The sequence below is a fragment of the Lissotriton helveticus genome, chromosome 5_1 (assembly GCF_964261635.1).
Source record: "Lissotriton helveticus chromosome 5_1, aLisHel1.1, whole genome shotgun sequence".
In the NCBI taxonomy this organism is placed as follows: Eukaryota; Metazoa; Chordata; class Amphibia; order Caudata; family Salamandridae; genus Lissotriton; species Lissotriton helveticus.
Window position 1 is genome coordinate 1,590,994,186 of NC_136065.1, and position 27,943 is coordinate 1,591,022,128.

At 44.9% G+C, this 27,943-nt stretch overlaps 1 protein-coding gene across 3 annotated transcripts in view; it reads left to right on the forward strand.

Annotated features, from left to right (window-relative positions):
- Window positions 1–27,943, forward strand: part of LOC144755638 (glutathione S-transferase Mu 4-like) — a 187,390-nt gene that overhangs the window by 111,482 nt on the left and 47,965 nt on the right. For 2 of the 3 annotated variants that reach the window (XM_078644780.1, XM_078644781.1), the window contains 3 exons: window positions 533–633; window positions 849–944; window positions 8,045–8,155. In XM_078644780.1, the coding sequence (XP_078500906.1) occupies window positions 533–633; window positions 849–944; window positions 8,045–8,155 (308 nt within the window). The remainder of the gene's footprint in view (window positions 1–532; window positions 634–848; window positions 945–8,044; window positions 8,156–27,943) is intronic. The other variant, XM_078644782.1, reaches the window with a different exon arrangement.

Genomic DNA, 27,943 nt, shown 5'->3' on the forward strand with positions numbered 1-27,943 from the left:
GAACTGAGTTGTGAGGTCCGATCACATGCTGTCTGGGTGAAGGTGTAAGAGGCAGCTCTCTAGGTACACTCTGTTCAAATCACTTACCCATAGTTGGATGCAAAACCCGCTAAATGTATCCTTGCCACGAATGTTCGCCTCACTAGTATACTGGACAGAAACTACATTGGGTTCCAGTCGGGTGCAGTGTCACCAGGGCCCAGAGGCCTGAAGGGTCCACTGAACCAATATTTGTGCAGTTTTTTTATCATTAAAATTACAGCCTGAGGGCCCATGTTCTTCCTTGCACTAGGGCCCATGACACGCTAACTATGCTACTGGTTCAGGTTGACCTATGAAAGCTGCACTGTCTGGGGCTCCTGAGCCAATAGAGGTCCTCCAAGCTGAATTTTATGCATCATTTGGCCACAGGCTAGCAGCTTCTCAATTTATATTAGTTTTGCTGTAAAATGGCTGCTGAAATCAGTGTACAGCGTTCTGTGAAGCGTAAACGTGTCACTTTACAACATTTTGTTTGTGTATTTTGTTTTAGGTGGTGAAAGTGAGGCCGAAATTATCCGAGTGGATGTTCTATTGAGCCAAGTCATGGACTTCCGCATGGGACTGGTCACTATTGCATATAATCCGAACTTTGTAAGTTTATTTTTTGCATTGACATTACTTGTGGCTTGTGCATAAGGGAGTGGGAAGGAGGGTTTATCTAATGGTGTAATGGTGGTGGACTAACTGTTTGTGGTGATTCATGTAATGCTAGTCTCTTCCTTGGAAAGGCATGTCTTAATACAATGTCTATTTGCAGTGCCTCTTGCCAAATGTAACTTTTCTGACCACCATGCTTTTTTATGCAGGAGAGTCTAAAAGGCCCATATCTGGAGAAACTCCCTGAGAAACTGAAGCAGTTTTCCCAGTTCCTTGGAGAACGGAAGTGGTTTGCTGGAGAAAAGGTATTTTCTAATTGTTGGTGCTTCAGCTGGTGAGGGGGTAGTACTCCCTAGCCTCTGGTTGAACCCGGAGACTTTGTGGAGTGTAAGATAAATCTGCCTGCAGCCGTCTGCAGCATGCTGAATACAGGGGGCTACATAGGAAACTAGGCCACCAAATAGGGGGTGCCAGTCGTACACCTGTCTTGTTCGAGGCATGTGTGCTGTAGATATGCTTTGCATACTCCTGCCATCTAGTGTAGTGTCCGGATGTTTGCAAGTTGTTGTTCTTTAAAGAAGTCCTTCCGGTCACGAGGTAAGGTGACTCCTGCTTTCGGTAATAATGCGCATGGGCATCGACTCCATTGTTAGTTTTTTCCCCCATCATGTTTGGAAGTGTATTGCTTGGCTCGGGTTCGAAACCGTTCTTCGGGTTCCCTTCGGTGCACAATTCACTTTACCCTTGACGGTATTGTTCTCGTACATGTTCTCCCGTTATCAAGTCTTTCGGGAAACACTATCTTTGTTCGGAGACATCGGGGCCAGCCCTCGGGCCTAGCTGCGTCGGTACACCCTTCCGCCGATGGAACAAACTCTGTTCCAATTCTGTCCTCTGTGCAACGCCAGGTACCCACACACCGACCTACATCAAGTCTGTAACTTGTGCCTATCACCAGAGCACAAGGAGGAAGACTGCAACGCCTGCAGGTCGTTTCATTTAGAAGAAAACTCTATGTGATAGTCTGGCTCGATGACGTGAAATGCAACACCAAAGCATTCAACACACTACGGATATCTTCGGCGAAGATTCTGAGCGTGAAGATGTTGAAGCATCGGCAGCATAAGAGGCCGTTTCTGTTTCAGAGTCGGATTCTGAACTCGAGTTCGACTTGGAGTATGAAGACCAGCTTCGGAGCCAGGGTGCCATCCGTACCCGAAGACTCCTCCCGCCCCCTCAAAAACCGTTTCCAAGAAGCGTAAGGCTATGGCACCATCTCTGCCTTTGGGCCAATGTCAGCACCAAGACTATGTTTCTGACGCCCTGCCGCAACAGAAAAACAAATCATCAAGCCTTCATGCTAGGGATCGAGTCGGCTGAAATCCTCTTCTGATCCGAAACTCAGCTTCCAAGGACAAATCTGGTTCGGAGCCAAAACACTCCGCTTCCAAAAGCAACTCTATCTTGCGCCAAAATCAAAAGAGTCTCCCAAACCATTTTTAGACCTTATGAAAGCTAAATTGGATCTGAAACAAAAGAATATTTATATTAATCCTGATACAGACATATTTCTGCTAAAACACCAGCAAAGCGCAAAGTTCCTTCAGAGGACCCTTCATATAAAATCCCTGATGAAGAAAAGACATTGCTACCAGCCCTGCATTTCCTGCCCCGCAATCCCCTCCACCATCTTCTCCATATTTACCACTAGATCCTTTACACAACACGTCAGGGATCTCAACATATGCAGCCAGAAGACACTCATCTGCCTGTAGACCCATGGAATGATAACACCATTGACCCTCCATTAGATACTGACCTAGACCATCACCCTGCAAAGCCATCACCACCGGATAATAATGTGGCTTATCAGGAACTTCTTGCTAGAGCAGCAGAGTATCATGGGGTGGCCTTATGTAAAGAGTCCTTAGAGGGAGACTTTTTATTTGAAACTCTTTGGTCCACACACAGGTCAAGTCAAACACTCCCTATGCTAAAAGGCATGATGAGGCAATCCAATGACCTCTTCAAAGATCCTGTGCAAGCACGTATTTTAACTCTCAGACTCCATTTTAAAAACAAAAATAAATAAATCTATAAACCTTGGCCATCTGATCCTGTGTTTATCAATGGACCATTACTTCTCGTTTTCCTAGTAGTGTCCAATGCTCGCCAGAGGGCTAATTCTCAAACATCTGGTGATGCACCTCCCCCAGACAGGGAATCTAAGCTTATTGATGCCTCGGGGAAACGAGTGGCTGGTCAAGCCGCTAACCACTGGTGCATCGCAAACACGCAGGGCCTACTAGCTAGGTACGAAAGAGCACACTGGGATGAGATGGAGCAACTGCTCCAATATATCCCAGACAAACACAAAAGCAAAGCACAAGAGTTAGTTCGGGAGGGCAAACTGACACTGTGGCTAGGGAGATAAATACCAACATTCTCCTCAGTAGGCATGCAACCACTATGAGTGACACTTTTCGCGCAAGCAAAATCAAGCAGTAAAGACTAGGGAAACTTATATAATCATTAGAAATGCACCCATTTGAGCAACAAGAATCTAAGAAAATCTTAAAACTGCTGCAAATGACCGAAATGAAAGGGCACTGTAAACTGATCTTAGTTTGGTGAATATGCAATGCATCGTTGGTACAGTATAATTCTTATAATTCTTTCAACAGGCATATTTAGCCCCTACTTTGTGCGAAATCACTGTGGTAGCGTTAATTTCATAATACTATGTCTCTAGGTTAGTCACAACACTACACATGTGCACCTAGGTGGGGGGAAAAATGATAATGCATCTGCCGATGTCCTTGAAGTGTCTCTGTGAGTCTATACCAGTCACACTCACTGGCTCAGCCGACTGCACACACACTCAGTGCTGTACAGTAGCAAAGTCAGTCTGTTCCCAGTCACGACGCTGGTGAGGAGCCCCCCAAGAGCTCTCAATGTGAAACTGGTCACAGTGGCACTGTTAAGCTAATGTGAGAGGCGTGCCTACCACCTGCTCAACCTCTCCCGGACTCAGAGCAGAGTTCTAGTGTTGTCAGAGTCGACGGCAACAATTACAGCGGGTCAGGCACAGGCTAGGGGAGGGAATAACCATCAGAAAGCACTAGTACCTAGGTCTACTACTCTAACCTCAATTGCACAGCTCATTACTGCAACAGCAATCTATACACAGCAGCATCTGAGAAGTGTTTAAAAAGATATAATTGATCATTCCAGTTATTAGATTACCTGCTCTCTCAGGCACTTGCTAATTTCTCATCATTATGATCGTCACTCGGCGGTGGCAGCCCGGTGGGATGGGTCCCGGTCACATCAGCTATTACTACCGCCAGGGACTGTTCCAGTCAATCATGCTGCAATCGGCGAGTACAGCAGCTTGCTGCACCCACTCTCACAGCAACTGACCCTTGGCACCATCTCTGTAACTCTGACTGGTGGCTCTGGCCCGGTCTGTGGCCAAATGGTGCAGGTGGGATCCATTCCAGATAGGATCCATGAGCCATCTTTACCGCAGAAGGTAAGTGTTGTCAGCAGCTTTGAGGCTGGCTTTGCCCTGCACTAACAGCAGCTCTTGGTTGCCCTTTATTGACAATGGGGAAAATCAGCTGTAACCGGTGTTAGTGTCTGAAATTGTTCACCACATCCCCGCCACTCTGCTGCTGTGAGAGCGGCGAGGAGCAGGAGCTGCGTATTTGCATTTTAACTTAAAGAAGTGCGGGTGGCAGCAGGAGGATAGGCATGCCTCACGTAGCCTATTGACTCTACTTAATCATTGGGTACTTTACAGTTGGATCGATGTGTGGCTGCCCGGAAGTGTTTTTAACTTGAATACTACAATTACATTGTAGCAATACTAACTTGCAGAGCTGTGAGGAGCAGATCTAGCCAGCCTCCTTAACCTCGCCCTGCTGCCTGGAGTAGTGCGCACCATGATGACAGGTACTGCAGCTCAGTCCCTCATGTGCATTATAGCAGCACTCCATATGGTAGCTGAGGAGGCGCTATAATGCGTGACAATGCATTTCAGTGCTGTGATGCGGATCACCACACTGAAATGCGTTCGTCTAATGCATGATAATTGGCAGGACTGCATGGTCAACACACAAGTCTCATCGGCAGCCTTTACAAATACAATTTTATCTGGGTGCGACTCGACACTCGCACGGCTCTAGCCTCTCCCAGTGCTGGTAGCATTTGCAATATTCAAACTGTTATTACAGTTTCAAGCCATTCAAAACCATACCAGCCAGAAGTTTTATGCAACTGTTAGGAATGATGGTGCCATGCATACAATAGTGCCTCACGCAAGCCTACACATGGGTCCACTACAGGAATGCTTAGCACGTCAGTGGAATCAGTCATCGGGTCAATTAACAGATCTATGGTTGGATATACAGACGCACCCATCGCTCTCTGCAGTGGTGGAATCCACAACATTTATCAAAAGGGAGGCCCTTCATCGACCCTGTTCCACAGATCGTGCTACCAGCAAACTCCTCTCTCACAAGTTCGGGTGCTCATCTTCACAATTACGCAATTCAGGGTCTCTGGGACAACAAGCACAAACGTCTCCACATCAACTATCTAGAGCGTCTAGCAGTATTTCCAGCACTGAAAGCTTTTCAGTCTCATCTCATAGGCAAAGTTGTCCTAGTCTGCGCAGACATGACAGCTATGTACAAAAACAAGGGGGGGTATCACATACTGTCCAGCTGGCACGCCTCTCTCAGATCATCTGGAGCTGGGTATTCATCACAGAATTCATCTTCTGGAAGAACATCTTCCAGGAGTCAACAATCAAATTGCTGACCTCCTCAGCAGGAAATAGATGAGTGGGAACTTATCATCCAGGTTCCCACACCCTTGCTCCAAAGGCAATGTCCTATGGATCAATTGGTCAAAGATATTTGCCTACGATTTTCCGCCTCTCCCACTCCTTCCATTTCTGTTCTGAAAAGCTTAGGCTTAGTGGCTCACACTGAATTTGGTAGCTCCCACATGGGCCTGTCAACCATGGTACACCACACTTTTGGAACTCTCAGTTCGCACATCAAAAGCGGTACCTCAATTCCATCCTTCTCACTCAGAACCGTGGAGAAATCAGACCCCCAAACCCCAAGGAGCTCAACTTAGCGATTTGGCTCCTGATGGCATAGTGTTTGGATACTTACATTTGCCACCAAACTGTATGACTATTCTAAACAAAGCAAGAAATCACACTACCAGAGCTTATTATGCAGTAAAATAGAGACAATTTGTTCTCCAGTGTAATAACAAAATTAATCCTCTAGATGCATCTGTTCAAAACATTGTTACCTTCTGCACCTACAGCAAAATAATCTAGCTTAACACATCTATTTGATTGCACCTTGCAGAAGAAGCTTCATATTTGCAAAGCAGACCACATTTATCTTTGTTCAAAGTCCCTGTGATTAAAGCCTTTATGGAAGGCTTAAAGAGTAATACTACCCAGAATACCTCCGGCACCAGTATGGAACTTAACATTGTACTTACAAGACTCATGGGTCGAACCCTTGAACCATTACACAATTGTCCTTTACAGTTCCTTTCATGAAAGGTTGCCTTTCTTGTTTCAATCCCTTCATTAAGGAGAGTTGGTGAGCTACAGGTATTAACCTCACAAGAACCCTTCTTTCAGCTTCATAACGATAGGGTAGTTCTTTGCACCAACCGAAAGTTCATCCCCAAAGTAGTTTCTGCTTTTCACCTTAACCAATCAGTTGTCACCTCTGTTCTTCCCCCAACCTGATTCTGTAACAGAACGAGCTCCTCATACACTTAGGGCCCCATTAGGCTGTCGGGCGGATCGCCACCGCCATGCGGCCGGTGGCGATCTGCCCGACATCCTTCCCTGCCCGCCACCCATTTCCCCCCGCCATATTACTATGACGGGGGGACCGCGGCGGACGGAAAGACCGCCCGCTGCTTTTCCGCCTGGTCAATGAGTTGACCGGGCAGAAAAGGGTTTCATATGGTGGCGGTGTCTGTTAGACACCGCCATCCTTATTAGGATGAATGCATGCAGGAATGTCCTGTGGGGTCCATTGCGGGCCCCCAGGGACTCCGGGGGTTGGGGGTGCACATGGGGGGTGCCTATGGTACCCCCTGCACTTCACTGTACAACGTGGCAGGCACCGCACGGTGCCTGTCACGTTGTGCATTGAAGTGCGCAATGTTAAAAATGCGGGATGCGCTCGCCAGTGTGGCGGGCGCATCCTAATGGCCCCCACGGGACCGCCGCCCTTATGGCGGGCGGTCCCGTTTAACGTCGGGATTTGTCCGCCCGCCATCCTAATGGGGCCCTTAATGTCAGAAGAGCGTTATTGTATTCTATCAAAAGGACAAAAGATTTTCGTAAAACATAGCAACTGTTTGTTGCATTTACCCCACCTCACAAGGGCAATACTATCTCTAAATCTGGCATTTCAAGATGGATTGTTAAATGCATTCAAACTTGCTATGCAAAAGCTAAACTAACTTTATCTATACACCCGCAGAGCGCATTCCACTCTCAAAATAGGGGCATCTATGGCCTTTTTAGGTAACATTCCTATAGCTGACATCCGTAAGGCAGCAACATGGTCTAACAACACACACAATTACTAAACACTATTGTGTGTATGCATTAGCACACCAACAAGCCAGTGTAGGGCAAGCAGTGCTAAAGACATTTTCTGACAACTACTGGTTAGCCACCGCTTTGAGAGAATACTGCTATATAGTCTGTGCAAATCATGTGTATCTACAGCACACGTTATGTTACTTTCCCAGTAAGCATCTGTTCTTGGCATGCAGAGCTGTAGATGCACATGCGCCCTCCCACCTCCCCGGACACCTGTAGTTGTTGCGGTTCTCATTAACTTTCTATACGCATAAATATCTCTTTACGACACTCACTCCATTCTCACCCTCTTGTGGGAAAACAATCTAATAATGGAGTCCATACCCATGCACATTATCATCAAAAGGAGTAGTCACCCTACCTTATGACTGGAAAGACTTCTTCGAAGAAAAACAACTTGCAATCATTCGGACCCAAGACTAGATGGCCGGAGTATGCAAAGCATGTGAATCTACAGCTCTACATGCCAAGAACAGCTGCTTACTGGGTAAATAACATAATCCTTGTGTGGAAAGAACTGTTTTTTTTTTGTTTTGTTTGATAGGAGGGAATGTGTGAGATAGGTTACTGTACTGGTAAGCAAAGGCTGATACATTTTCAAGACTTTTAGAACTGCGGTCTCTTGTGTGTTATTTGTTTCTACAAGGGTTTGTGGCTTGCAGGAGCTGGCCTTCCAACTGTTGTCAATGGTTCTTCCCTCTGGAAACACACTACAGTACTTAAACATAAGTCTTCTCTTCTCAGATCACCATTGCTGATTTCTTAATGTATGATGTTCTCGATCAGCATCGGATGTTGGAGCCCACTTGTCTTGATTCCTTCCCCAACCTGAAGGCCTTCATGCAGCAGTTTGAGGTAACTTGTAGTCACTTATTTGTGTCTGGATTCTTGTCTGAGTGCTCTCTAGTGGCTTGAATCCTTCCAGGCTGGTTCTTCTTGAAGGGCCTGGATACAGGTTTGGGTTCCAGGGTTGTGTTTGTGAACGACTTTAGTGCCTGCACACCAATGAAGTTTTCAGGATGCTGAACTGATCCAGGTGGGGTGATGGTGATGGAACATGCTTATTAGCAAAAACAGAAATCTAAGGACCTGATGTAGAGTTTGGCAGATGGGATACTTTGTTGCAAACTTGACAGTTAGCCCATGTGTCGTATTAGAAGGGCATTCTGTTCTCAGGCAATTTTAATGCAGCCAGTGGGACATTGTTAAATTTATGAAGGACTAGCCCATCCACCAAACTCTTAATCCGGTCCTAAGTGATTATTGCAATGCGGAGCACTCCAGTCAAAGCGTTCCACAGACGTGGGGTTCCTAGTGCTGTTGTGTGGTTCCTAGGACACTCCCTGGACCTGCGCGTTTTGGATGACATAAACTGAGTGCTTGGTGTGCAGACAGACTCTGGACACCCTCACAGGATGAGTCAGCGGTTAGACCAGCTAGCTCTGCAGAGCTACTACCACCCCCTTGTATCTTACAGTGGTGTGGGTAGTTTCTTGCAACCACCGAACATGACAACCCTGATTCCTCCGGTATCGTGGAAACAGCCGGGTCCTGTTTTCACGTAATTGGACTACTCCAAAGAGTGTTTCATTTCCTACCGGACCCCACTAGAAAAACCCTTGTTCAGGCCCTGGTACTCAGTCGCCTGGACTATTGTAATGGGCTATTGATCTCAGAAAACAACAGCTTACTTAGCAGGCTCCAGGTGGTTCAAAATACTGCTGCAAGGTTAGTCTTGAATGCTCCACCTAGATCTCCATCACGCCCTTTGCTGGCAAAAGCTCCATTGGCTGCCGATCCGCCAACGGATCAAATTCAAAATCTGCTGTGTCGTCCACAAGGGTATACACGGTCTGGGCCCCACGTATATGCTGGAGAAGTTTGTCCCTTACACCCCAGTGTGTGCTCTCCGCTCCAGCAATCAGTCCCTTCTCCAAATCCCCTCCATCAGAAGGGCAAGATTGGGTGGAAAGGCTCTTTCCTATCTTGGCCCCTGCCTTTGGAACAAACTCCCTGCCACCCTTAGGCTTTGCATGGGTCATTTTGCATTTAGGAAACTGTTAAAAACATTTCTCCAGTATTAGGGGTGTCTTTCATAGATTCACATGCCTGAATCATTCCCCGTCGTCGGAGTGGGAGTCCCACGGTATATAAAAAAGCAACAATATGCCATAATATATATAGCAAATATCAGAAATACTAAACCAGGAAGTAAAGTAGCACCAGCTTACAGTAGAAAAAACTTCCACATCAGTGACTATCCTAGTCGTTATGTATTAGTCCAAACTGCAGCCAATCAGGCGACAGCACCCACCAGGATGTTCTCCCCAGAGGCTCAGGCTGTCAGATTTTCTACCGCACGTCGTGTGAAGGGAGTCTCCCTGAGCTCTGCTCAGTTTTTTCTTCAAGACTAATAGTTTCTTCACTTTTTTCAGATGTCTACCTCTAAGTCCCTGTTCAGGGCTTGTGATTCTTGTGGGAAACAGAGATTATTCAAGGAAGATCCCCCAAAAAAATGTTTATATTGCCTTTATCCTGACCATAAGGCAAAGGAGTGCAAAATCTGCCGTACCTTCCCCCCTAAGACCATCAGAGACAGGGAAGGACGACTTCTGTTGTGGCTCAACAGACTAAAGGACAAGGAAGACCCGGTCTCTGAGGTAGGAAGCATTGCCTCTGGTTCTTCACTAATGTCGGTTAAGAGGAAGGCTGAAACTGAAGTTTCATCTCCAAGGGCGAAGGTGGTAAAGAAGGCCCAATCCTCTCTGGATACCTCTGGACCTAGTGATTTAAATAAGACTCTTACACCTGTTCAGATGGATAGTACACCCTCTAAGAAGTCTGGGAAATCTGCAGTTCCCAAGAAATCTTCAAAGTCTGTGCCTCCTAAATCGCCACCTTTGACAATTTCAACGTCAAAAAAGGAGTGTGTTTCCTCTCATGTGCTCACGTCTACTACTTGCACTATGACTATCTCCTCACCTAGGCCGACTTTAGTCATGTCTTCGGCCTCATCACCTACATTGGTTCATGTGCAGATCAGGCCTATCTCGTCGTCGTCCGTAGTCCCGTCGACGACGGCTAAGGTACCGTCGACTAGCTCCTCGTATTCGACTTGATGTCGACGATTGGCTCCCCGTCGACGAAGAAAATGTTGCCGTCGACGAGGCTCTCGCCGACGACGTTACCGTCGACGAAAAAATCCTCGTCGACGATGACATCCACGTCGACGAAGCTACCGTCGACGACGTTGCCGTCGACGACCGCGTCGACGAAGAAATCCTCGTCGACGATGACATCGACGAAGCTACCGTCTACGACCTCGACGACGTACCCGTCGACGATGGTACCGTCGACGGGACAAGTCCTTCAGCAGCAAAAGACAGGTTCGTCGGCAGCGGAGGAGACCCCATCGACGCCAACACTGTCAAGCTGCACTACCTTACAGGTTTGGTCAGCTCAGTCATCGGGGATACCGTTACCTTCCCCTGCAACCACAGCTACGTTGTTGAAGAAAAGAGCTACTAATGACGCAATTTCTTCTACGCCAGTAGTCCCAGAGAAACTTTTGGATTCGGATGAGGAAGGATCCTATGAGGATGCAAATTTTTAAGCGGCTAGAAGTCCGTCTGACCTCCGAATTAAGATTCAGGATGATATGGAGGAAGACATACATGAAACGGAGCCTGTTTCACATGAGGACAGACCTGCTCCTAACTCGCAAATGCCTGAGGAATTATTTCGCAATCTACAGTATATGCTCAGCGACTACTATAGGCGTTTCCCACCTTCAGAGTCAGGTGACTCTCAGGTATCTACACCAAGACCTAGAACAACAACACCGCTTTCGAAGCAGGCACAGCCGGTTGTTGCAGTGACGTTGGGTGAAGGACATTCAGGGTTGTCTGCGTCACAGGTCGCAGCTCCTCAGGCAGATGATGAAGAGTACTCCGATCATGAGGAGCAAGAAGAAGGAGAGATAGACAATGAGTCAGAATCGTCGGAGTATGAAGATTACAATGCCAACACGCCCTCTCCGGCGGAACCTGCTACAGCACAGTCACCTCCTGTGGACATTGCCACATTCCACAAGATCATGGATAGAGCAACAAGGAGGTTCATGATTACTATGGAGTCAAAACAAGAAGACTGCTTCTTGTATGATTTTAAATCTACGCCACAAAAACAGAGTTAGACCATCCCTATCATAGAATTCATATGGAAGGAAGGACTGAAGATAATGTCCAAGCCAAATTCTTTGCCAGCAGTGCTCCCGAGAGTGGACAAGAAATATAGAGCACCAATTTCATCTCCAGCGTGCCTCGTTGGGCAGGCGAAAGCAGACTCTGTAGTAGCGCAGGCAGCGCAAAAGAGGTCTTCTAACCCAACGTCTCAGGTCTCTGTTCCACCAGACAAAGAAGGGAGACGTCTAGACTCTATCGGGAAAAAGGTTTCTACAATTGCAGGCACAACCGTTAGGGCTGCTAACTCTCTGGCCATATTAGGGAGATACGAGAGGCAGATGTGGTCAGACATCTCGCCGTATGTGGACAAACTCCCCGAGCCAGATCGGGCTGAAGCTCAGAAGATCTTTCAGGAAGGAGAGTGTGTCTCGTCTGAGATAATTGATGCTGCAGTGGACGTTGCTGCCACAGGTTTTCGTCAGTTAGCCGGTGCAGCTTTTCTCAGAAGGCAAGGATGGTTAAAAGCAACATCCTTTCGGCAGGAGGTCCAAACAAGAATTATAGCTATGGCATTCGATGGAGAATTCTTATTTGGAAAGCATGTTGACGATGCTCTAGAATCCATCAAAAAGGATACTGAGACAGCGCGTTCGCTGGGCACTTTACAATACAAAAAGTCTTCCTTTCGTGGAGCAAGAAGAAGAGGGAATTTTTCCAATAGAGGAGGCTATAACCAACAGCGCTCCTATACTTCCACCCAGGGAAACCAAAGATACCAGCCATATCGTCAACAGACTTACGGACAGAGGAGAGGAAATTTTTCCCAGTCTCGAGGAAAATCCAACTATCGTGGAAGAGACAATAAGAAGTGAGAAACGCATCCTGCCACCACTTTGTCCCAACCCGAACCAAATTGGAGGAAAAATATCCCAAAATTACTGGAATTGGTCCAAGATTACAACGGACAAGTGGGTTCTGGACGTAGTAGCCAGAGGTCACATTTTGGAATTCGTAAAAACTCCCCCAAATGTCCCCCCAAAAGGACCGCCTCCAGCACATCTCAAGGAGCTCCGTTGCATACGTCGTTGCTACTCGGTCAGACAGAACGCCGGATTGGCGGCTCGGTGCACGTTAAGGTCCAGGGACATACGGACTTTACCTCGGGACTCGACAAACAAGGTTTTTCCAACAAAATTATCTTACCAACCGTGGAGCATATATCTTCATATACTGACGTTTGGATTTTATCGATTTACTGCATATTTCTTTGCACCGCGGATACGGCCACCATTGCAGTTACTTGAACCCGTTTTTTCTAGCCATTGAAGAAACATTGAATGAGCCACATCAATTGAACGAGCAAGATACCCTTACCGGGTTGGAATTATCACCGGTCAAGTGGTTCTACATTATACGCCAACATTTCAAGAAAGCTCTGAAGAGTCAGAGCAATTCTGTACTCTGACGAAACACGTGTCGGCTGGCGTAAGGTCTTTTGGGCAATAAAGAACTACAATTGCTCAAACAGAAGAAGTGAAATAATATTTTTTTCGTGGACTCTATCCATTTGATTATTGTTCATAATATGAATGAATTGATATGTTGTGTGCCTAGGAATTTGTGTTTTGTATAGTCCAAGTGTTGTTCTCGACACTTTGTAAAGGGTTCAGAGGGTTTCCCTTTTCCTGTGGCACCAATGGTAACTTTATCTATGAGCTAACAAGCTGTCAGGAACTTATGTGGAGCGCAAGTTGTCCCTGTCCATAAAACCCATTGCCTTTGAGTTTATACATCTCAAGGAGCTGTTTGCCCAGATCAACATTATGATTCGGAAGGGAGCTATAGAAAGGGTACCTCATCATCAGAAAGGAAAAGGATTCTACTCAAGGTTTTTCCTTATCCGAAAGAAATCGGGGGAATGGCGACCCATCCTCGACCTACGTGTCCTAAACAAATTCCTCAAAAAACTGTCATTCAGAATGCGGACACTCCAGGAAATCCTCCAATTTCTTTCGACGGGAGAGTATATGGCGACACTCAACCTTCAGGATGCATACTTCCATGTCCCAATTTTTCCCAGGCACCGGAAGTTTCTAAGGTTCAGAGTGGCTGGCAGGGACTTCCAGTTCAGGGTTCTTCCCTTCGGACTGCGTTCAGCCCCCAGAGTGTTCACGAAGATACTGGCCCCGGTGGCAGCTCACCTTCGAATGCAGTCTATACAGATATATCCATATCTAGACGATTGCCTTATCAAGGCCAGTTCTTTCGACATGGTAAAAAGTCACACACAAAAAACGCTCTCACTGATGCAAAGCCTGGGTTTCTCAGTGAATTTCGACAAATCGCACCTCACGCCAGCAAGGCGAAAGACCTTCTTGGGAGCGACACTGGACACCAAGCTCGCCCAAGTATTTATCTCGAAAGAGAGACAGGAAAAGATACAAAGATTTGCGGCAACACTGTTGTCAAAAGGGTGCGTTTCAGTGCGCATGTTCAAGTACTTTGTCGGGATGATTTCTTCATGTATTCTTCTCACCCCCAACTGTCGTCTTCGGATGAGACCCTTGCAAGAAGAGCTCAGTCGCCAGTGGTTACAGGTGTCGGGTTCCTTCGAGGATATCATTCAACTAACACCTCGAATGCGAGAAGCGATTCAATGGTGGAGTCACGGTTACAACATACAAGTGGGATGCTCTTTCCTCACAGAAATGCCCAGGTTCATAGTAACGACAGACGCTTCAATGACAGGCTGGGGGGCACACCTCCAAGGCATGACGGTCAGTGGAAAATGGAGCAAGATCCAAATGACTTGGCACATAAACAGATTGGAATTGCACGCCATCTTTCTAGCCCTGAAGTCCTTTCAGGCGACCCTAGAGGGCGCCACAGTCTTGATTCGGACAGACAACACCACCTGCATGCATTATCTGATCAAGCAGGGAGGCACAAGATCAGCCCGGCTGTCGCAACAGGCACAAGAGATTTGGAATTGGGCTCTGACTCACAATATACATCTGTCAGCGGTCCATGTCCCGGGAGTCGCGAATGTGTTAGCGGACTCTCTCAGCAGATCAACAGGCTGCACTCACGAGTGGGAGCTACATCAACCCTCTCTAGACCGCATCTTTCGGATTTGGGGGCATCCGGATCTGGACTTGTTTGCGACGCAACAGAACCGGAAATGCCTATACTTTGCAAGCTGGGTTCCCCACAAGGACTCGTGTGGCGATGCCCTTTCGATGAATTGGAGTCAAATATTCGCTTACGCTTTTCCACCGCTACCTCTGATTCCGAAAGTCATCAAGAAGATGAAGAAGCAGCCATGCCGGTTGATTCTGATTGCTCCACGATGGCCCCGGCAATACTGGTTCACCGAGCTACTTCTTCTCTCGGAATGCAACCCTATCCAACTTCCTCGCATTCCGGATCTTCTCTCCACCCAGAACGGCAAGGTGTACCATCCGGACCCGAACTCGCTGAAATTGTCAGTTTGGCTCCTCAGCACATGGAATTTGCACACTTAAACATTCCACAGGATTGCCAGGAGGTACTTGCGAAAGCCAGGGCTCCATCTACGATCAAGACCTACCAATTTAAGTGGAGGCGTTTCTGTGCATGGTGCCAGTCTAGCGGTCTCCATCCCATTCATGCCAAGCCTGAGCAAATTCTACCCTTCTTTTTACACTTGGCCAGATTGGGTTTGTCGCATTCGACTCTTAAGGTCTTCCTGGCTGCCTTTTCTAGATTTCGTCAAGATGGATCAAACTCTTTGTTTTCCGAAAGGATCATTCAGCAATTTTTTAAAGGATTGTTTCGTATGTTTCCACCTGTACGGAAACCTCCACCTGCATGGCATCTGAATGTCGTACTAACTCAGCTCATGCGTCACCCTTTTGAGCCGATCCATAAGGTGGACCTGAAATTTTTAACTTGGAAAGTGTCATTATTACTCGCTTTAACATCTACTAGAAGAGTGAGCGATATTCAGGCATTTACATCTAGATCGCCTTTCATCCAATTCACCACGGACTCGGTGGTACTACGTACTAATCCAACGTACATGCCAAAGGTGCCTTTGGATTTTCACTTGAATGAGCCAGTTGTCCTCAAGACATTCTTTCCAGCTCCACAGTCTCCGGCGGAAAGGGCACTGCATTCGTTGGATATTAGAAGATGTCTCAAGTTTTACCTTTCAAGAACCTCTGCTATTCGCAAGACAGACCAACTGTTCGTGGCTTTTGGCCGGCAGCGCCAGGGCTGCGCAGTTTCAAAACAGACCATTGCTAGATGGGTCTCCTCTACAATTGGACTTTGCCATCAGCAGGCCGGTAGACGCTTACAGGCCTTGCCAAGAGCACATTCTACAAGGGCGGTTAGCTCTTCCACTGCCCTTTTTGCTGGTGTGCCTCTTCTACAGATCTGCAGAGCGGCTATATGGTCTAGCAGACACACTTTTACTAGACATTACTGTCTGGATTCAGCGGACGACGCAGATGCCTCGGTTGGAAGAGCAGTGCTGCACAATCTTTTCAAATAAGGTGAGCCTCTATTTCCACCTCCTTCTCTATGCTCTTTAGACGTTATTTCACATGTTGATGATGATTGTTATATATGCTTACTGTATATCTATATATATTTGACACTCTGACGTCTACGAGCGTTTTGTTAGGAGTATTGCTTACCATTCTGATTCAGGCATGTGAATCTATGAAAGACACCCCTAATACTGGAGAAGAACAATAGTTACTTACCTGTCAACAGGTGGTTCTCCAGTATTGGTGTCTTTCATAGATTCACATGCAACCCTCTCGCCTTCCCCCAGAGACTCACTTAGGCATTATTGGGTTTCACTCCTGTGCGAGAAAATCTGACAGCCTGAGCCTCTGGGGAGAACATCCTGGTGGGTGCTGTCGCCTGATTGGCTGCAGTTTGGACTAATACATAACGACTAGGATAGTCACTGATGTGGAAGTTTTTTCTACTGTAGCTGGTGCTACTTTACTTCCTGGTTTAGTATTTCTGATATTTGCTATATATATTATGGCATATTATTGCTTTTTTATATACCGTGGGACTCCCACTCCGACGACGGGGAATGATTCAGGCATGTGAATCTATGAAAGACACCAATACTGGAGAACCACCTGTTTACAGGTAAGTAACTATTGTTCTTTTGTTTCAAACTTGGCACCTTCCCTAGATCTCTAGTCCATCCACTTTCTGTCTGTCATTTGAGCGTAGAGATACTCCTCCGGGAGCCGATTCTAGCGCTATACAAACCTACAAATAAAAATAAATAAATATAATAATCAAAAGACAGGAGCAGCCAAATGTGATTGCTAGTACCAATATTGTAAATAGCAGATACATTTCTATCATATTGCAAATAACATGGATAACATCAGATTATATAAAACATTAGCATATGGCATACTCCTACGATGCGTTGCCTACCTGCCTAGATGTGTAGGTGAAGCAGGTGTATGTAAGTGCTAGGGTGATCCTAATAGATCCTAGTGTAGCCAAGAATTCCCCGGGGAAGTGCTAACCCTTCACCTGATCGGTCTAAATGAAGGCCCCCGTCTCTGCTTTTAGGATGGCACCCCGCAAAAGATGTCAGGTGTCTGCTTGTCCGGAGGAACAGCTTGCAGAGTCTCATTCCAGCCTGGAAGGAATTGTCCTCTGCCAGTCTATGGGGGAGTGAGGGACTTTTATACTAAAGTTACCACTCAGAATTTTTCGACAATTGTTTTGAAAATATTCACTAATCCCTAGTTGGTTCTTTTCTAAACAATATGCTCATGCACAGCTGGCTGTTGGACATGGATGGAAAAAATTATGACCCTTGTACAGAGTAAATCTGCTGTGCTATTCATGTATGTCAGGTACAGGGATTAAGGATAGGCTGCCAAGATCCCGTTGTCGAAGACAGAAGGAAGTTACTAGGTAAAAGGTCACCTAAATAGAATTGTACGGTCGTGTGGATGGGACAAACTGGATGCAGCGTGTATGTACACGGTTGGACTATCCTAAAGGACATGACAACCACTCCTCAAAGAATGTCTGACAAAATATCGAAACACAAAATATCGAGATACAAAAATATCGGAGCAATAATATCGATGTCAACAATATCGACATCCTATCTACAAAAAGGTAAGTACAAAAATATCGGGGGAAAATTCCGAAGTCAAAAATATCGTTTTAAAATAAATCTTTTTTTTTAAATTAAAAATATATGTAGAATTAAAAATACTTAAAAATATAATAAACATAGTAGATCATATTTCATAATATACATAATTTAATAAAACAATAATTAAACATATAAATATATTATATATACTTAATCTTTTTTTATATTTATTGTAATAAGATATAAATAATTAAAACTATTTTAAATTACAAATTCATTTACACACATAAAATAACAAATCCAAATTAAATAATTATGCAAATCAAATGAACATTTTTTTTACTTTTAATTTTATTTATTTTGTTTATTTTGAGAGTTTTATATAGCGCGAACAAGATCTTTGCAGATATCAGAGCGCTTTACAACAAGGGGGTAGTAAAAACAAGAGAGCAATTAACAGGCTTTTGAGCGACATATAGTTGAGGTAGTAAATGGGTAGTAAAAATAAGGTAGATAAAAGAGGGGGCATAAACAATCAGTTAAACAATAATACAAATAGTCAATCTGATAAGCAAGTATTACAAATAGTCAGGAGTCTCAAAAAGTTCCAAAGTTAGGTACATGTTCAGGTGAATTTAGCCATGAGGATAGCTTTTACTTCTTTCTTAAAGAATGTAGTGGAGGTGATAAGTCTGGTTTCTGGAGGGAGTGAATTCCAGATCCTGGGTGCCATTCCTGAGAAAGAGCGTTATATGTTTTTTCCTTCCGGAATCTACGAGGTTTCAGAAGGAGATTCTTTGAACTTCTAGTGGATCTTGAGCCACCAGAGAATTTTCAGGTGTATTCTGGCCTCAAAAGGCAGCCAGTTCAAGGACTTTAGGTCAGGGGAATGTTTTTTTGATCCAGTGATAAGTCTCACTGCAGCGTTCAAAGAGGCTCTCAGGGGTGCAGTTGTAGATAGGGGGAGTCCGCAGAGGGCGACGCTACCGTAGTCTAAGCGCGGCATGACTAGGGCTTGTACTGCAGTTTGGAAGTCCTTGGCTGGGAGGAAGGGTTTAAGTTTCCTCAGGGTATTTATTTGGAAATTAGCTCCCTTAGTTGCGTTGCTGATATGCCGTTGCATGTTGAGATTGGTGTCAAGTGTTATGCCTAAAGATTTCGCTGAGTCCACGATGGTAGGTTGGACATTGAGTGCAGTTAGGTGCTTAAGTCAGGTTTGAGAGGTGGAGCTTTTCGCGGGAGGTGAGATCAGCAGGAACTCAGTTTTCAGGGCATTGAGTTTGAGGTGATTATCGGCAAGCCATGATTGTGTGTTTCTGAGCGTTGAGTTAAGAAGTTTGATGTCATTGGGGGATTGTAATTTCAGGTATAGTTGGGTGTCGTCTGCGTACATGTGAAAGTGTACATTAGATGCTTGTAGCAGGGTGGTGAGAGGTTCCATGACCAGGTTGAACAATGTTGGAGAAAGGGAAGATCCTTGTGGGACGCCTAGTGTTACAGGCACTGGTGGGGACATCAGGTTGTTGCTCTTGAATTTCTGAGACCGGTTATGTAGGAAGGAAGTGAACCATTTGAGAACAGTCCCAGATAGGCCCATTCTGGTATTTAGCAACTCGAGTAGGTTCTCGTGTTTGACTGTGTCAACTGCTGAGGACAGATCAAGAAGGATGAGGAGGCAGGTATCATTTTGATCAAGGATTTGGAGGGCGTGGTCAATTATGTGTGTAATAGCAGTCTCAGTACTGTGCCCTGCTCGGAAGCCTGATTGATGAGCGTTGAGGAGGTCAAACTGTTCAATGTGTTTCGTTAGTTGGAGTTGTACGCATTTTTCCAACAATTTGGCAAGGGTGGGAATGTTGGTAATAGGACGGTAATTGTTTAAGTCAGAAGGGTCAGCTGTTGGTTTCTTGAGTATAGGTGTGACTTGTCCAACTTTGAGGGAGTCGGGGATGTGACCTTGCTGAAGTGAGCTATTGATAATTTTGGTCCATAGTGGGAGGAGAATTGGGATGAAGTCCTTTACAGCGTTAGCAGGAAGGAGGTCTGTGAGGTGATTGGAAGGTTTCAGTGTGGTGAGCAGTTTAATTGTATCTTCAGAGTAGGTATCAAAGGATGTCCATGCAGCATTGTTCTTTGGTTCAGTGGATGTTATGCAGTGGGGGTTGGAGTAAAGGTTTACGTCATTGAGGAGATCTTTCCTTATGTTATCAGTCTTTAGATTGAAGAAAGCAGAGAAGTCTTCACAGGATGGTATATTGCCTATTGTGTTATGGGATAGTTAGGGTTGTTCCTTGGATTGTGTATTGATTAGTTCAAACAGCTTTCTTGGTCGGTTTTTTGCTTGGTTGAGCTGGAGGCTGAAGAAATCTGATTTTGTGCGCTTGATTTTCCTGAAGTATGTATTTCTCTTTTCCTTCAAAGTTTTAAGGCTTAGTGCAGAAGGGGCTGATCTCCAGGTGCGCTCTGCCATGCGCATGGCTCGTCTATCTTCGTTGAGTCTACCATCATACCATGGGTTGGATTTTTTAGTGGAGACTCTTTTCAGTTGCAAGGGGGCGGCTTCATTGATTATAGAAGTCATAGAGTTGAGGTAGTGGTCGGTCAAAGATTGAACGTCCAGAGCACCGTTAGGGGGGAAGGAGGAGATTGCAGCTATGAGAAGGTAAAGAGTTAGGATTGAGATTCTTCAGGTCCCTTTTCCAGACTTTGGATTTGGTGGGTTGAACCGGGTTAAGTTTAACTTTTTCATTGATGAAGAATGTGATAATGTGGTGGTCTGACCAGTCACAGGGTTGGATTGATCCAATTTGGGTAGGGTTTTCTTTAGAAATGATAAGGTCGAGGATAGAGCCTTTATCATGTGTCGGGCTGTTGCAGATTTGTGTGAGGTCAAGAGCGTTGAGGTAATTTTTTAGGCTATTTACCACCGCGTCATTGTGATCATTCCAGTGGAGATTGAAGTCACCAAGGAAAATTTGAGTGTGTTGCCGACCGGAATTGGATGAAATTGTGTCCATGAGTTGTTGGGTGAAGATGAGGTTGTCCCCAGGTGGATGGTAGATGACGTGTAGAGAGCATATAGGTTTGCTCTCGCTGATGACATCTAGGCAGAAGTATTCACATGAGGTGAGAGATGGGGAGCTGGCTCTAGTAACTGAGAGGTTGCTTCTAAAAATACATGTGATTCCACCGCCTGATTTGCTAGGCCTGTCAAGTCTAATGATGTGGTAGTTGGGCGGAACTAGAATATCCATGATGGGTGTAGAAGATTCAGTTAACCAAGTTTCAGTCAGAATGATTAGATCAATGTCCAGTAATATCTTTAAAATTGATTATATACTACATTAACTAAAACAATACAAAAAATATTAAGTAAAAGAGGTAATAAAATACTATTCCAACTCCCAAAAAAAAAACAGTAAGGAAAATGTTGGATAGCGTAGGGGTAAAAATTACTATTTCCACTCCAGAGAGTGCAACAGTAGGGAAAGTGTTGGATAGCGTAGAAGTTAAAAATAACATACATATAAATAAATTAATATTTTTAAAATATAAAAAAATATTAAATTAATCTAAACTATTTACAAATACCAATACATAATTATTAAGAAAACAATTACCAATTAATTAATATCCAAAAAATTAATTATCAATACCCAACTATAATTGTAATAACTACTTAATTACATATCAATTACTTTACACACTATTCCCCTATTAACGCACAACAAACGCCAATAATAAAAGAATACACTTAACATAATTATCAATTAATCAATTAATTAAAATTAATTACCAATTAATTAAAATTAATTACCAACTAATAATTAACAATATAATCAGCAAAAACAATGAATGAAAATAAATTATTACTTAATTACTTTTAAATTACTTCCCACCCTATTAACCCATAACCCGCTACAGAACATAATTATCAATCAATTAATTAAAATAAATTACCAATTAATAAAAAATTAACAATTAATTAAAATTGATTTCATTCCTAAAAAATTAATTTAGTATAATTAAATTACTTCCCACCCTATTCCCCTATAAACGCACAACCCGCTACAGAACATAATTATCAATGAATCAATGAAAATAAATGACCAATTAATAAAAATTCATTAACAATTACATTTCTAATTCCTAAAAAATTTATACTTAATTTACTATAATTCAATTACTTCCCACCCTATTTCCCTTTAAACCCACAACCCGCTACGGTACAAAAATACAAAATGTTCTTAAATTACGTTAAAATAAAATGATACATATTAAATACATAATAAATTTGCGTTTGTAGGGGGGCTGCTCAAAAGAAGGACCACACGCCCCAGGAGCCAGTGGGGCTGAGTGCCGAGTTGCTGCCCCTCCCTCTATCTCACCGGGAGACTCAAGAACTGCTTGCGCCTCCCACTGCGCGGGAGACGCTTCGCGTTTGTAGCGGGGCTGCTCAGAAGAAGGACCACATGCCCCAGGAACCAGGGGGGCTGAGTGCCGAATTGCTGCCCCTCCCTTTATCTTACCAGGAGACTCAAGGACTTCTCGCGTTTGTAGCGGGGCTGCTCAAAAGAAGGACCACACGCCCCAGGAGCCAGTGGGGCTGAGTGCCGAGTTGCTGCACCTCCCTCTATCTTACCGGGAGGATTTAACCAACCAGTATCTTCCGCGACGCGGGCGCGTGCCGGGCGAAGCCATCGCCAGGAAGAGGCAGGGCAGGGCCCCCCCTTTTCGCAGGCCCCGCGGGACATAAGGACCTAAGGTACTGTTTGATCCCATCAGGCTTGGACCTGGTGGTTACATATTGAGACATTGGACAGTTAACCTCTTGTCTTGTTACTGTTGTACATTGTAATTTTAGTTCGAAAGAGGGTTACTTTCCATCTAGCGAGAGAACATCCGACAAATGGGGAAAAGGAAGTTAATGGAGGGAGGGGGCCTATAGTGAATAAGAAGGGGAAAAAGGCGAAGAAAACACCCCATGAAGCCAGCAACTGTGTACTAACCAGAATAGAAACTATAATTAACGAATGTGAGGAAATTCTGGGAGTCCATAGCACTGAAAACCCTGTGGATATTATCAACCCCCTTGACGAGGTTCTAACTCGGACTCAGAGAACAATAATTCCCTCTATTTTTAACAAGAAAGTGCCACAAAAACACTCCATCTGTGAAGTCCATAGCTCGTTTGATGTGACTTTAGAGGCAAATCCGTCGACGGAAACTCCCAATATGCCATCAAGTGTGACCACTAAAGGGACTAAACAAGATTACACGACTGATATACAATTACCCTGTTCAAACAGGTTTGCTGCTCTGGAGCACATTATTGAGGGTATTCCAACAGTCCCTTCGAGCGAGCATATTGTTACAAGGTCTTTCACTGAGACAGCTAGTTGCGGGAGTTGCGGCTCTCCAAACATGGGTTTATTACAGAAAATTGATTTTCTCAAGAGGGAATTAGCATCCTTGAGAGCAAAGGTTGAAGTGCTTACACACAGGGCTGACCATCCCCTCGCAACAATTACTCCACCCCCACTATCTGCCTCTAATAGTTTAGCAAATAGGGCACCATTAGGGAGCCCTTGGAGGGTCGGGGCAGGCTACCCACAGTTAGATAGAGGTGCCCGGGGCTCTTTAAATTGGACTGTTTCATCTTGTCCGACGAGAACCTATGCTGAGACTGTCACAGATCGTGGGGGTTAATGGGAACCCAGGGGGCCAGCCCTCCACCAAAACATGCCACCCTTACCCAGCTCCCCCTGTCAAAGGACAGGGTAGACGAGACAGAACAAGTATGCATGGTAGTACGTCCTATGCAGGGCAGGTCCTCCCAACAGTATTCATGTCCAAGGTCCCCAAATACAACCCCAACTAAGGCCATGAAAGCAGCGAATCTCTGCATAATAAAGTCATTCACTGGCTATGCCATGTAAGGGGCTGTAGGTCAGTTATCAGGGAAGACATAGCAAAAGTGAGGAGGATCACTTTGGGTAACTCGCAGACTGACTGCATCGAGATACAATTATTTAATTCATCAATTGCAGAGAACCTATTGGCTCTGGAGTTCCGTACCTCCCCTCCTGAGCACTCTATTATTCAGATCAGACGCTTCCCTCTCTGGACATTGGGCAGGGGAGGAAGCGAGTCTGGACTGAATGAAGTCGATTGACTGGACGAGGCTCTGCCCCCAAAAACCCCCACTGACTGATTGGGGGAGAAATGTGGTGCTACGGACTCTTCCCATAGTAGTTCTGAGATAGTAAGAGTTGTGGGAGGTAGAGCTAACATTGATGGGGCGAGGTGCGATGGCACAAACACAGGGGTGATTCACTTCCTTTCCTGAAACATTGCGGGACTCAAGAAGAAATTGTCTCTTCCGGAGTGAAATGAGTTCATCGGCAAGTATGACATCTGCCTGTTCCAGGAGATGTGGAGTATGGTCCCCTTGTACAAATCAGGGTATACCACTTTTATCATCACAGCTATAAGCTCAGGTAAAGGGTGTCCCTCTGGGGGCCTTCATATATGGATTAACATCGCATTAAATTGGTCCATCACCACGCATAGTTCATTTTCAAAGGATATTCTACATCTAACAATCAAAAGGCATGCTAAGGGTACTAATGTGGAGATATTCAATGTCTATGTGAGAGGGTCTCCCGGGGCCCAAACCTCAGCAATACTAACATCACTGGAGAGCGAGTTATCCTGTATTCCTCCCCACTCTGGTATCATTGTAGCAGGGGATTTCAACTGCACATCTGAACCATTGAGCGACAAGGATAGCAAATGGGCCATACCAACTCCTTATAATAGCGCCAATAAAGAAGTGGACACAAAGGGCTATTCAAATCAATGTCCTAACCTTAGAATATAATATAAAAGCAGTCAATGGTAGGACACGCTCTGATTTAAGTGGGGCCAATACGTATAACTGGATAAGTTGTCCATCAAGAATAGATTACATTTTGTTAGATACACGTCTATGGGGTTACCTTATGGATATGGAAGTCAAGCCTACTCTCGACAGTAACCATAATCCCTTATGCATGCAAATTAATAACATTTGGGCATCTACTTCTACTAAGTCACCCAACGGTCTGATGATGTCAACAAAAGAAGTTATGCCCTCAAACTGCAACCAACGTCTTAAATGGCATAAAATCTTACATAAAGAAGATAAGTTAAGTAGCATAAGGGATTTCATTCTATCAGGACACAATAGAAAGGTTGGGGATGTTTTTTATCATCAAGGAGCGTAGCGATCAGAAAGGATGTCCACCTAGACCCTCTAACCCCTGGTATTCTGCCACTTGCAGGGAAAAAAACCAGGCCCTATCCCTAGCCTTACGGAAAAAAAGATCCTCTAGCAGTAAGACTAGCAAGGAAGGAGTACACTAGGGAAAATGAGCTTGCAAAACGTAACTGGGAGGAATCTCATTGGCAGGACCTTAAAACTGCTTCACAACTGAGAGACTCAACTGTCTTTTTGGAGCTAATTAATAAAGGCATGCGAAGGGGAATTGATCCAATCCCAAACCATATCACTGAGCAGCAGTGGTTTGACCACTTTTACAACCTGTACTGTGATACCGCAGGCTATCAGCCTCTATCTAGCGGGATGCCCTTATCTAGGACTCAGGGCTCAATACCAGCAGAACCCTTTGAGATCAATGAGGTGACCACAGCTATTGACAGTATAGCTCCAGGAAAGGCGGCGGGTCCAGATGGCCTTCCTGGGGATATACTTCTGTATGACCCCAAACCCTGGGCTCACTTTATCTTGCTTCTAATGAACCTTATTGCTAGAGGCCATGTCGTCCCTGATTCCTGGAAGGGTGCAGAGGTGGTAACTATATACAAAAAGGGGGATCTGGAGGATCCTGCCAACTACAGGCCGAACAGTTTAATTGATGTAATACAGAAGGTGGTTGGCAGGGTTCTCCTCACGAGGATTAGGTCCTGGATGGACGACGCGAACATCCTTTCACATTTCCAGGCAGGATTTAGACAGAAGGTGGGTACGGTGGACCAGGTGTTTAGATTTTTTACGATATATTGGAAAACGGTGGTTATCGGGGAAAGGCAGTCTATACCTGGCATTTATCGATTTGAAGACTACCTTCGACCTGGTACCACGCCCCAAGCTCTGGCAAGTGCTGCTTGACCTGGGTGTTCCTTCGCTCATTCTTGACTTTATTAAACGCCTGTATGAGGGAAATTATGCGAGAATTAGGTGGGGCAATCAGGGCCAGTTGACAGGTAGGGTGGCGGTGAATAGGGGGTACGACAGGGTTGTGTGTTGGCCCCGACTTTGTTCTCTCTCTTTGTTAATGGGGTGGTAGACCATTTGAGAGAGGACCCAGCCAATGCCCCAACCCTGGCTAGGGAGAAATCCCCCACCCTCCTCTTCGCCGATGACACCCTCCTTCTATCGAAAAGCCCTAGCGGTCTACATAAACTGCTGGATAGGTTCAGCTTGTTCTGTGACCTACGGGGTTTATCTATCAACACGTCCAAAACTAAGTTGATGACTCCATCCCCGTCCAAACGTTTTAGAAATAAGATCACCCTCAATGGCATTCCATTGGATATAGTCGAGTCTTTTGATTACCTGGGAATTCGGGTTAATAACTCAAAGTGGAGTTCCCATTTGGCCAAAATGCTCCTCAACCACAAGCGGGTGTCGGGGGCAATTTTAAGAGGGGCTGTAGGTCAGTTATCCGGGAAGACATAGCAAAAGTGAGGAGGATCACTTTGGGTAACTCGCAGACTGACTGCATCGAGATACAATTATTTAATTCATCAATTGCAGAGAACCTATTGGCTCTAGAGTTCCGTACCTCCCCTCCTGAGCACTCTATTATTCAGATCAGACGCTTCCCTCTCTGGACATTGGGCAGGGGAGGAAGCGAGTCTGGACTGAATGAAGTCGATTGACTGGACGAGGCTCCGCCCCCAAAACCCCCCACTGACTGATTGGGGGAGAAATGTGGTGCTACGGACTCTATTCAAGAACACCTCTGATCTATTCAGATCTGAAAATAAGTTCTATAGAGGTCTGGTTTCTCTCCCACCCTCCTCTCCTCTGATACCACTTCGCCAGGACTTGGGGAAACGTTCCATCAAAGATATTGTACGGCTTCGCCCTTTACTATTCTGGGCATGCCTAACAAGTACCCCAGAACTGTCCAATTATGTTACTGCTCTTAATGAACTTATTAAACTAGATACGGGCAACAAGATTAAATGGATCTGTAAGCTTAGACAGCTGGTGATTGACATTGGGCTAGGAGAGACATGGGCTAGCCAGACCCCACCACCCAAACAAATCATTAAGAAAGCATACTGGGATTGGGTACATGCGGGCGAGGCAAGTAAATCCAACTGGGGGATCCTCACTGAACAATGTTTGGAACATAAGCCGGTTCGGAAATTGGAACCCTTTCTCGACTTTATCAAAATCTCAAGAGACCGGACGCTTTATATGAAGTTGAGGTTCGAAACTCTCCCACTTAATGAATTTACGGCAGGGTGGAAAAAGGATAATGCATTATCTCCTTCTTGTCCTGGCTGTGCAGCCCCTTTGGAGTCTACTGCCCACTTCCTTTTCGCCAGCACAGCATATAGGTACGCAAGAAGGAAATGGCTCAAACCTATTTGTAAAAAGTTGGGCTCCAAGAATTACTGGGTGGCACTCCGCATTCTAAGATCAGACACCACCTCCCTCACTATGGTTTGCGGGGTAGCCAAATTCTTGGGTTGTGCTTGGCTAATACGTGACAAGCTGTTAAAGGAAAGGATGATCTAGGCAGTGTGTGGGGCCACTCTAGATGTATTTTGTTTATATTGTTTGTATATAAAGTATTTTTAGCATTTTTATTGTAGCATTTTTTAACCAAGAATTTTAGATGAGTGTATTTTTTGGATGTAGGGAACAATGGATATAGAACTACCATCTCTGAATGTACTTTCTCGTTTGTATGTAACAATGGATTTTTCAAACATGACCCATGAATGTACATGCTTTTATGATAAAACATTATCGAATAAAGATATACTACTACATATAAAAATCGATATTAGTAACATTGATATTAGTAACATCGATTTTACTTACATCGATATTACTTACCTCCGAAATTCTGTCCCTTCTATATTAAAAAAATTGATAATACTTACCTTCTATATTCTGTTCCTTTGATATGAAAACATCGATATTATGGTAGGTCGGTATTAAAAAATCGATATTTTGTCTGCCTACCGTCTCAAATGGTCAACAAGGTCAGCTAGGTAAGTCTTTTAAAAATATTGTTC